Raw genomic sequence first — 12,318 nt, forward strand, 5'->3', positions numbered from 1 at the left:
AAAGTTTTACACCACCTGGCAACCAATCTTATCATATTTAAGAGAAAGAGAAAAATAAAATCCTGTTCTCTTTGTTTGGACTTCTTGAGCTCTTCCCCTTGTCCCTGACTTCTTGGTAGATGTAGAAAGAAGAAAGGAAAACATATATCCTATGAGAGTGTTAATGTACTTAGGTGCAAATCTTTTGGGGTGTTTTTTTTTGTTTGTTTGTTTTGTGTTGTGTTGTTCTTTCTGTTGTTATTTCCTTTTCTTTCTTTCTTTCTTTCTTTCTTTCTTTCTTTCTTTCTTTCTTTCTTTCTCCTGTTCTTGATGCTCACATTCATAATTGTGATTGTGGTATAACTTGTTGTTGGACTAAATTAACCACTGTTCCATTGTCTTTCTCACCTAAGTGTCTTTCTGTCTGAAGTGCATCAATAAAAAAAAAAGAGTTGACCTCGTCCGTTAACCTGTCCAAAACTGAAAAGGGCTCAGAGCCGATCATTGATGCACTTCACTGCTGTCACACATGTCCTGCATCACCCTCACACATGTCCTGCATCACCGTCACATACTTCTCAGACACACCAGACTTCCTAATACAAAACCACGACTCCACTCTTGACCTTCTCTATATTCCTCCATCAACATTATCAAAGCAAATAATGATAGAATTGAGAATTGAAAATGTAAGATGAGATCAATTTCCATTAGTCCTCGTGTAATAGTGTATATTTAGTTAGATACCCACAAGGTAAAGTATTTAACTGTAAACAAACCACATACTCTATATCTATTGTACAACACAGTGGCGTTGTAATGCAACGCGCACGAGGCGCAATAACACATGTGACGTCACAGTGCGCTGCGTGTTTAAAAGCCGGAACACCGCGCCGAACCGCGATTCATTTCAGAAGAAACACACTTGCGGTAAGTTTACAAGTTCATGTTCACGAACCTGATCTTAGGTTTCACCGATTTCATGAATGATCCGCGCTAGCCACGCGTTAGTCACGTGTGCACTCACAACTTCCGGGAAGCGCGATCTAGCTAGCATGAAACATATCAATAAACTTCCAACATCGTCATAATATGTAACACCATTACTACATTATTCTCACAAATACCTTTAAAGGCTGTAAGCAGTTGAGTAAACACGTCCCATCGTCATTCATAAAAACCGAACCGGCAAAACTTCATTCTGGAGCTGAGCGGGCGTGCGCCACGCCCCCAGATCACGCCCCCTCCAAACACCACGCCCCCTTTTCATGAAAACCTACACATCATTATATTTCTAATAGTCACCTTGTGGATAATCTGCACACAAAAAAAGGAGAAAATACACTTTAGAAACACTGAGCATGTACATGTGATTGTCATAAAAAATTAAAATACTGGAGGATTTGTGATTAAAACTGTTTTCTGTTTTTCCAGATTCATCAAACTCTAGAAGTAAAAACTAGAAAAGATCTACAGAAATGGAAAAGACACGCACAAGCCAGTCGGAGCTTCAGCCTTTGAAGACTCTGAAGATGCAGAATATCAGAACTCACAAGTATGTTTTTTTTTGTTGTTGTTGTTGCTGTTTATATTTTATCCCAAAACTCAGTTGAATTCTCTATTCTGATTGGCTCGAAGCGCTTATTTTAACACACATCATTTTATAGTAAACATCGTACACAGAGAATGAAGGAAGGGGTAGCACAGTGGTTAAAATGGTTGGAAGTCTAATCAGAAGGCCGTGAGTTCAAATTCCGCATCGATGGGCCCTTGAGCGAGGCCCTCAACTTCTCAATTGTTTAAATGAGATAATTGTTGCTCTAGATTCTGTAGGTATTCTGTAATTGTATGCTACACACATATAACCTAGGGAATTGTTTGTTTACTTAATTTTTTTCCTTTTTTTAATCAAAATGCTTATATTGAAACTAATATCTAATAATGTGTTCATAATAATAATAATAATAATAATAATAATAATAATTTTAGTAACAGTGTAACACTAACTATAACAATTATTTTGTGTCATTTTTAATGGGAAAAAAAAATTGCAGCTTTAATATAATAATATAAAAATATATTTAATTCTTTTCTTCTTTCCTACAGAAATGACAGTGTTGAAAAACAGCTTTTGGAACTTAAAGGTGTGTAAGAAAGTACAAGTTGATTATTACTGCATGATTCAGTTTTATTAAAATAAACATATAATGTGATAATGTGATCTGAGCACCTTTTCATTTCATTTTTGAAATTATTTCACAGAAGCGAACACCAAACAAAATCTTGAAATCCATGTCCTGAAATGCAAAATCAGCAGTTTTGAGAAAAGCTTTTGCTTAATGGAGGTACTTTCTTTTTTCATTTTTAAATGCAAACATCATTGAACTTTTAGTGAGAATTGTGACTAAATAAAACTGTAATTGTTTTGATCCTCAACAGGAAAAACTCTTCAAACAGGGAAATGAGTTGAACAAAGGTAACACTGAAATCTCTCTGAGTTTCTGTAGATGTTGATGTAGAAGGTATTTGCTTTGACTGTAATAAATTGTTTGTCATTACAGAGAAAAAGTGCTCCTCCACGCAGACTGAGAACGAGCAGGAAGCTGACAAAGGTATTTAGATGTGACATGTTATAAACTATTTTCTAGAGGAGATACAGATTTATATAAACATGTGCTAAAGCTATTTGTACATTTCCCTCAAATGATCAGATGATCAGATTGAAAGTTATATTCATTATGCAGAAATCAAACACGCAGCTTTGTTTTATTGTTTATTTTATTGTGCATATTTTATTTAATATTCATACAGACCCAAAGCCCACAGCAAAGAGAACTGGATCAGACATGTCACCACCCAGGAAAGCTCAAAAGCCTCGACTTGATGCTGCTTCACCTGATCCTACAAACACAACACACACAACACAATCTCTCCTGTACAGTGCATTAGAAACACTACAAAAGTCCTGTTCTGATACAGACAGGATTCATGCACTTACAGGAACAAGTGAACTTCCAGTTCTGAGAGATGAAGAGAAACACGTCATTTCTGTGTTTTGTGCAAACGAGGTCAGTTCAGTGCATGCGATTTAAACACTTTATTCTTTAGCTGTGGATTTGAGTTTCTCATATTTCAAAGTCGATCCATAATTCACTGGTCCTGATGTTCTTAAATTGAACAGTAGATATGATTGATCGAATATTGAATCTAGATTTTGGTTTATACAATATCTAGTGGTTTTCCTGAACCCGGTCTTGTTGTACATATCGAATGATCGTTTTCTTCCGTCTCATTTAGTGCTTAGTAGAGACGTTTCTGTCTGTGATTTTGAAGAAGATCAAGGCAGAGAGAGGGTTTATGGGACATGATCTCCTGCAGTCTCTCTGTAGGGTTTATGTAGGCGTGTGTCAACAGAGAGGAGACTCTCACAAAGCACATGGTCTCGCCTACAGACTCCTTAAAGAAGGTGAGATTATACTGATATTTTATTACTTATCTACTAAAAATGGACACTGATACAGAGAGGACAATTGTGTCTTGTATTTGGTGATGTACAGTGGATGTAAAAAGTCCACACACCCTTATGAAATTGCAGGTTATAAAAATATAAAGATGTAAACGTAAATGTCAGATTTATTACATCCTTAATTTGATCTAACACTAAACAATAAATAAAAAATTAAAAAAATTCATAGGTTTTTTTTGTTCACAATGGGTTCTGGGCTCTGGCTGGAACATTCCAGAACTTTGATTATCCTTTCCTGAAGCCATGTCTTTGGTAAATTCGATGTGTGAATTTCCTCAGCTTTTTTTCAGCATTTTGACCAGCAGCCTCAAAGCATTATGTCACCCCCACCATGCTTTACAGACATTATGGTGTTTTTCCACAGGGTTTTGGGTGACTGAATAAATATTTTGTCTCCATCTTGAATTTACAAAAACCTGCAATTTCATACAGGCGTGTTGACGTTTTCTATGCAACGTCTTTCTTTTTATACAGTGTATTTACGTCCTGTTGTCTTGTTGCTTTGCAGACTTTCTTGAAGCCCCCCAAGTGATTATGGGCATGGTGACAGCATGGCCAAGTATTTTATCCCATGACAGCTCTTTATGCCGAGCGATTCACATAGTGAGCAACCGGAAAGCAAGAGGAAAGATATTTAATTTCCTCAACAAGTATCTGCCCTGGAATGAGGTAAGAAGCAGATCCTCAGTGTTCCTCTCAGTGGCATTGTCTTTTTTTCAATTGGACTTTATCATGTATTTTACTGCCTTCTTATTCTAACTTTGATTTCCAAGTATCAGTGTAATCTAGTGGGACAAATTCCTTATAAATTCATGTTGTCACTACAATATTGTAACTATTGCTTTATTGCACAGCGAGTTTAAGAAAAGATTATATTTTCTATATTGTATTTTCTCCCAGGAGCCTCCAGGAAACATCCACAATGCTATCACCAGCACCCTGAAGTCTTTTCTGGAAGACAGCAGTCTGAGGTTCCTGGAGAACAGCTGGTATGGTTTTAATCTCTGCCCTGCTACCTGGAACTACATCTTCAGCCTGGATCTTCTGTGTGCACAACTGGGCTGGACTTGGACCATTACCAATATTATATGGTACTGAATGCAAAACATCTTCAACATATTTCATTCTCAGCTTTTTAATACTTGAACTTTTGGTTTAGAAATGACCGATTATTTTTCTATAACATCAGTGCTGAGAGGATTTCAGCTGTAAAGTTATTATTTAGGCGCCATTTTTATATCTTATCTTTAATACAATAAGATCTCACAGGGAAAAATTGGGTAATTGTTGATATGGTGATGTTTCTGTGAGGAAATGTTTATTGTGCATTTATAAATGAAGTTTCCAGGATCAGTGTTCAGACAGTCAGAGAGAATTCTGTAACTTTAGCTGTAAGTATTTCACCATGAGAGGGTCTTTTTTCAGGAAGTGGTAGCTCAGTGGTGAAGGCTCTGGATTACTGATCGGAAGGTCGGGGGTTCAAGCCCCAGGATCACCAAGTACCACTCTTAGGCCCTTGAGCAAGACCCTTAATTTTCTGTGCTCCAGGGGTGCTGTAGTCATGGCTGATCCAGTGCTCTGCCCCCGGCTTTCTCAGTGGTGTAAAGTACATTATAAAGCATCATTACCTGTAGGACCTAGTTCTCATTCCTGACTTTTTCCATTAAGGGTCAAAGTTCTAGTGGTTGTTTGCAAGTTCCCATTTTTGTATAAACTCATAATTGATCGTAAAACCACAATGGCTGCTCCAATACCACTACAAAGACCCTCAACATATTCATTTCTCCTCTTTTTTATTTACTAGGAAGGATCTTTGGCTGATCCTGAACACTTGGCTGAGGCAAGCAAGAACAGAGCAAACACCGTTCCGAGACGTCTGTGTAGCAGCAGTTTTCAGGCTACTTGGTAAGTTTACTGTAAATCCTGTTTCAGAGCATCATCTCACATTATTCCTGGATTCTTCATCTTTTCACTCGTGGTTTTTGTCCTTCTCAAACAGGGCGACTTGGTCAACTAGGACTTAAGGAGAACATGCTAACGTCACTCGAAAACCTGGCAAGAAGCATCAATCAGTTTGGAATGCGAAGCTTCTCAAAAGGTATTTCTGAAGCATCAAATGTTTTTATCGATCTTGATTTTTATTCTCTGATTTTTAGTTTTGTGCTTCAGCAGACCCTAATTTTGTATTGGATGTTGTGTGCAGGTATGCCATGGGAAGTGCAGCTCTCAGTCATCTATGCCATTCATGATCTGGCACCCAGCAACCCTGAAGCAGCTCTGAAGACTTTGGAATCATGGAAGAAAAACAGCACACGGCGCGTTCCCTCAGCCGTCAATAAATGCATAACGCAAATCAGCTTCCTTTGTCGTCAGACCGAGTCACAAAGATCACAGCGGTGATTTATCTCTTACATGAATAAAAAAAAAAGATCTCTTACATGAACTTTGTACATGAATAAATGTCTAGTAATCTATATTTATGTATAGAGCCATACAGCATTCAGTTTATTATAGTTTACATCTATGTGTAAAAAGTCTGCATACTATAGACTTCCTGACAGGAAGCAGTTATTTATGGATTTTATTACTTTACATTTTACGGTGATAAAAAAATAATTTATATGCTGAGGGATAAAGTCTTATGACGTCTCTTTTTTATTTATATTTGACATTTTATATTTGTAGATCATTTTTCTGGTCATTCTTACTCTTTATGGGTTAATTATACATTTATTTTTGCAGTTTTTGTATTTCTTTAGTATTTCATTGTGACACTGTCTGGTCTTTAATGCTTTATACCAGAAAATTGAGACGCATATTTTTATGATATGTATTTTTCTTTTTTTGTTTAATGTCTTATTTGCTACATTTTTGATGTAGTAATGAATTTTTTATTATTAATTACAAATTTGTTTTATCTGTACATTATTATAAATACTTTTAAAAGCTTTCCCAAATGTCTTTTATTTTTATTTTTTCATACACAGCTTTTATAGAACAACACAACAGACATTGTCACAAAGAAATACTAATAAAATACGTAAAGTACAAATATAAATGTGTAATTTAATTAAATGTAAAAGAGCAAAAATGTACACACAAATTATCTACAGATATAAAAGAGTAAATTAAGTTTACTCTTAGAATATATAATAATAATAATGTGTTTGTGATTCAGATTAAATAATGGCATATGAATTAGGATATGCAAATGAGCTGTGATGTCATAAGACTTCTGATTTTTTTTTTCATACACAGCTTTTATAGAACAACACAACAGACATTGTCACAAAGAAATACTAATAAAATACGTAAAGTACAAATATAAATGTGTAATTTAATTAAATGTAAAAGAGCAAAAATGTACACACAAATTATCTACAGATATAAAAGAGTAAATTAAGTTTACTCTTAGAATATATAATAATAATAATAATAATAATAATAATAATGTGTTTGTGATTCAGATTAAATAATGGCATATGAATTAGGATATGCAAATGAGCTGTGATGTCATAAGACTTCTGATTTTTTTTTTTTCATTACACAACAGATGACACAGGAGAAGAATTTTTGCACAAAATCTTTGCTGTTGAGAAATGTATCTAGTTCAGTTTATGATATAATGATAATAAATATAATAATAATGAATAAGAGGGTGCATAAAGTTCACCCATGTAGACTCAGGTCAGCTTCAGCTATCAGTTGTAGAATCTAGTATTATATAATATCATTTAGCAATATGCTTCAGAGAACATATAACATCGCTTATATTAGTTTAAATCCAAGCTTATAACCATTACTCAGCATTATTATAGTATATTAGTCAGAGGAAGACTGTAGTGTGAGGTTCAGGGAAGAGGTCAGACAGGGGCTCGGTGGTGGTGAAGAGGTGCTGGATGATTGTGGAACTACTGCAGAAGTGATAAGGGAGACAGTTAGAAAGGTACTTGATGTGACATCTGGAAATGGAAAGGAGGAAAAAGAGACGTGGTGGTGGAATGAGGAAGTGCAGGAGAGCAGAAGGAGAAAGAGGTGGGAGACACAGAATTGGGATCGACAAAGTGATGAAAAAGGTAGACAGGAGTACAAGGAGATGCAGCAGCAGGTGAAGAGGGATGTGGTGAAAGCCAAGGAAAAGGCATATGAGGAGCTGTAGGAGAAGTTGGACACTAAGGCAGAGGTGGCAAAAGTACACACATCCATTACTTAAGTAGAAGTACAGATACTCATGTTTTAAAATACTCTGGTAAAAGTTGAAGTACTGATTATACCTTTTTACTTAAGTGAAAGTAAAGAAGACTTGGCTCTGACATGTACTTCAGTAAAAAGTAGTTATTACTTCTACCTGTTTTAGCCGTTAACTGGACCTCACATCATATTAATAGATAGATAGATAGATGATAGATAGATAGATAGATAGATAGATAGATAGATAGATAGATAGATAGATAGATAGATAGATAGATAGATAGATAGATAGATAGATAGATAGATAGAACTTTATTGTCATTGCATAGTACAGGTACACAGCAACGAAATGCAGTTTGGCATCTACCAGAAGTGCAAAAAGTAGCAATCATGCAAATAATAAAGATAAATATGTATCATATGTACAGCATGTGATATATATGTAAGCATATGTACAGTGATTAAATATAAAGGCTATAACAGTGCAGAGACGTGTGGACATCATTAAGAGTCTTTGCTATGTTTCCACACGGACAGTTAATGAGGTGATACCGGAGAAACTGCACCTCTTCAAGTCAAGAAGCTTTTATATATATAATCATAGACATTTTACAGATTTGAATGATGTATTTTAAGTTCGTGTCACCATTATGAGGGAAAAACCCACAAAACGCCCCCCAGAGGGTAAATTGTGTAAAACATGGCAGATTTGGTGTTTGATTTGAGACTCAGAAATAAAACAAAAGTTTACTGATAAAAATTATATTTCGGTGAAGTTTATTTATTTATTTTATATCTAAGTAAAGAAGGGACGTCGTGAATAAGTGTATGTTTTGATGGAGGTTTTAATTTTGCCTCTTTTATATTTATTTATTTATGTATTTACATTTTTTTTATAAAAACGGTAAAAACAGAATTAATAGGCCGTTAATAACATTTAGTGCCGTTTAAAATAATTAGAATTTTGACAGCCAAATATATATATATATATATATATATATATATATATATATATATATATATTAATACAAAACGAATTAAAAATGTTGTTACCTAATGAATGTATCCAGACTGAAGATCCACATATAGAACACAAGCAGAGAAAAGATGATGATGATCAGGAATGTGTCTGTTTTCTTAGTCATGTTCTCATCACTGACTCCCTCTGTCTCATCCACCATAACCCCAAACTTCTTACTGCTGATTCTTATCTTTGTAAAGAGTGAGAGTCAGGACTTTATACACCAGTGGATTGAAAAAGACGCACAGTAACAGGAAATCGGTTGTTCGGCTGAAATCGACGCGCAGTGAAAATAAAGAATATATTTCACCAAATCAATGGATTAAAACTAAAGTAATAAGCTGGTTTTGAAACTGTAAGAAGTAAAAAGTACAGATATTTGTGTAAAAATGTAATGAGTAAAAGTAAAACGTTGTCTGAAAAATAAATAGTGGAGTAAAATACTGATACCAGAAAAATCTACTTAAGTACAGTAACGAAGTATTTGTACTCCGTTACTTCCCACCTCTGCCAATGACCGACACAACTATTGGAGGAGGTTCAGGATCCAGGATTGTGGTGTTAATAAATAAATCCAGGCAGTTCCATGGAAGTTCCCAATAACACAGTCCACACACAGTCTTGATAAACCCTCTTCAGCTACATGTGTAACGCCCACATTCCTCATTATTCTCTAAAAAGTAGCATGTAATTCTTTTATGACCGCTTTATGACCCTTTGTCTCGTCCACAACTTCAACTCTTGGCTGTCTGTTCTTCTGACACATTTATTACCCTTGATAAATCAGCCTTCAAGAATAAGAGATGTTGTGCTCATTACTGCTTCATTACTGCTGATTCTAATCACACATTCAGCACTTCCTTATATACCGACCAGAATCACAGTGTTAATGATCAGTGTAATTACTGTAAACATATAAATGCTGTGGTGACCCCCGTGTGTAATGCTGCATGATGGCACTGCTGGATTTGTAAGATTTGATTGGTGAATACGGGTGCAGTCGTTGAAATACTTGATTGTGTGGGTTTTGGAAGAATAAAATCATTTGTGAGACTTGTGCAAAATGGTCACAAACACACTAAATGTACCCTAAAAGTTTTAAATCTGTAAATATAAAAATGATCAAAAGATGAGACGATCTACAAGCTACAGAAAATCACACTGCTTTATACTATTGACTATAAATCTCATCAAATTATCAATCTCATGATCTGCTCTCTTCTTCTCTTCTATACAGAGATTCAGGGAATCCTGGAGCTTTCTGGTAGATTGGAGGTGTAAGGTGTTCATCTCCTCCAAGTCTCTTTTGGCCTTCTCTCTTTCGTCCTCCCATTCCTCTGTCTCATTTAACAAAGTGGCCTCCAGCTGAGCAACATGTTCCTCCAGCCGCTCTCTGTCTCTCATCAAATGATCTCTCTCTTGCTCTGCACTATTCTTCTCTTCTTCACAATGATTCAGAGAATCCTGGAGTGCTCTGATGGTTTGGAGCTGTAAGATGTTCTTTTCCTCCATGTCTAGTTTGGCCTTCACTCTTTCATCCTCCCATTTTTTTTCCTCAATTTCCAAAGTGGCCTCCAGCTGAGCAACACGTTCCTCCAGTCGTTCTCTGTCTCTCATCAAATGATCTCTCTCATGCTCTGCACTATTCTTCACTTTCTCAAAGTGATGCTGGAAAGGTTCGAGCTTCATGGTGTTCTGTTCCAAAGTGGCCTCAAGCTGAGCAACATGTTCCTCCAGCCGCTCTCTGTCTCTCATCAAATGATCTCTCTCATGCTCTGCACTATTCTTCACTTTCTCAAAGTGATGCTGGAAAGGTTCGAGCTTCATGGTGTTCTGTTCCAAAGTGGCCTCCAGCTGAGCAACATGTTCCTCCAGCCGCTCTCTGTCTCTCATCAAATGATCTCTCTCATGCTCTGCACTATTCTTCACTTTCTCAAAGTGATGCTGGAAAGGTTCGAGCTTCATGGTGTTCTGTTCCAAAGTGGCCTCCAGCTGAGCAACACGTTCCTCCAGTCGTTCTCTGTCTCTCATCAAATGATCTCTCTCATGCTCTGCACTATTCTTCACTTTCTCAAAGTGATGCTGGAAAGGTTCGAGCTTCATGGTGTTCTGTTCCAAAGTGGCCTCAAGCTGAGCAACATGTTCCTCCAGCCGCTCTCTGTCTCTCATCAAATAATCTCTCTCATGCTCTGCACTATTCTTCACTTTCTCAAAGTGATGCTGGAAAGGTTCGAGCTTCATGGTGTTCTGTTCCAAAGTGGCCTCCAGCTGAGCAACACGTTCCTCCAGTCGTTTTTGTTTTCTCACCCAGCTCTGGAGGTGTGTGGAGTTTCTCTCTTTTATGTCTGGTTCCCGGTGCCTTTGCTCAGAAGCCAAAGTAGCCTCCAGCTCCTGCACCATCTGTACCAGAATGTTGTTCTGTTCTTTCTCTATTGCGCTTTTCTTCATCATCAGATTGATAAATGCATCAAACTCTGTTACTACTTTCTCCATGTGTTCCAGCTTCTCCTTCTTTTCAGCAATCTGCTTAGATTTCGTCTCTGAAAAATTAGAAACAAAGACACGTTCTGACTTATAAAGACGTGTCCTACTGTGATGTCACACAAACACGCCCCGAGATCCTTCTGTGACGTCACCCCCTCTTTCTCAGATTACATATTATTACTCAGAAATAGAGCATTTCTCACAGATAATGTGGTGATAAAAATAAATATGATGTTCTTTATGTGTAAGTTTGTCTCTGATGAACAAGCCGGTGGCTTGAGAGGAACCAGACTTAAGAGGGAACCCGTCCTCATCTGGGTTTCACTGAATGTCCATTTATTGCTGCTAAATGATGTTGAGGTGAAGTGATGATCAGATACAAACTGTAGTCCTGAGTCAGTGTAGCAGACTGTTAACATAAACTACAGTCCAAATCCCAACCCTCAAAGCTCCTGTTCTTACTCTGTTTTGTTTCTGCGTGGACTATTTCAGCCTGGGGGTCGTAAGTTTTTGGACACTTTGTTTTTGGTGTTTTTTTCCTACCAGGACATTGTATTTGACCTGATAGTAGTAGTGCACATGTTTGATCTAAAATAATGAAAGTGATGAGACGGAACTCTTTGTACAAATAATCAGACACACACACACACACACACACAGTGTATATGAATATATAGGTGCTCCTAATAAAGTGTTTGTAATACATGAACACAATTAGTATCATTGTACACACAGTAACATGGTCATTTTTTAAACATATGCACAGAGTCGTTAAAGACTCCTAATATAAATAATACAAAATTACCGTAACATATAAATATCGAAAAATGGCCCTGAATCCTGTATGTACTGTAGATGTTTTGTTTGAAGTGTTGTGATCATGAAGATGAAATCCTGCAGGTTATTTGGGTTTGTACTGAGTGATAGTTGTTTCATAAACACCTTCTTATAAAATCCAACTCAAATGTTAAATAAAATTCACTCTAAATTTGTAATCAGCGGCGTCTCACCATCACATTCCACTACGGGAGCGCAGGAGGAGGAGATGCCCGACTGCATGGAATACAGGAGAACATCAAATCCCTACCATTAGATAACTGCAGAACACAGTGTAAAT

General features: G+C 36.6%; 1 protein-coding gene across 1 annotated transcript; it reads left to right on the forward strand.

The window, feature by feature from the left end:
- The first annotated feature begins 710 nt into the window (after positions 1–710).
- On the forward strand, positions 711–5,924 carry LOC124384582 (little elongation complex subunit 1-like). The gene is made up of 13 exons (XM_046847557.1): positions 711–909; positions 1,414–1,534; positions 2,086–2,123; positions 2,242–2,324; positions 2,419–2,455; positions 2,541–2,591; positions 2,791–3,047; positions 3,277–3,445; positions 4,014–4,174; positions 4,406–4,596; positions 5,310–5,410; positions 5,505–5,603; positions 5,709–5,924. Exons 2-13 carry the CDS (start codon positions 1,458–1,460, stop codon positions 5,903–5,905), a joined length of 1,461 nt encoding a protein of 486 aa, XP_046703513.1. The 5' UTR covers positions 711–909; positions 1,414–1,457; the 3' UTR covers positions 5,906–5,924.
- The last annotated feature ends 6,394 nt before the right edge of the window (positions 5,925–12,318 follow it).

Source organism: Silurus meridionalis, chromosome 4, assembly GCF_014805685.1.
Source record: "Silurus meridionalis isolate SWU-2019-XX chromosome 4, ASM1480568v1, whole genome shotgun sequence".
NCBI lineage: Eukaryota > Metazoa > Chordata > Actinopteri > Siluriformes > Siluridae > Silurus > Silurus meridionalis.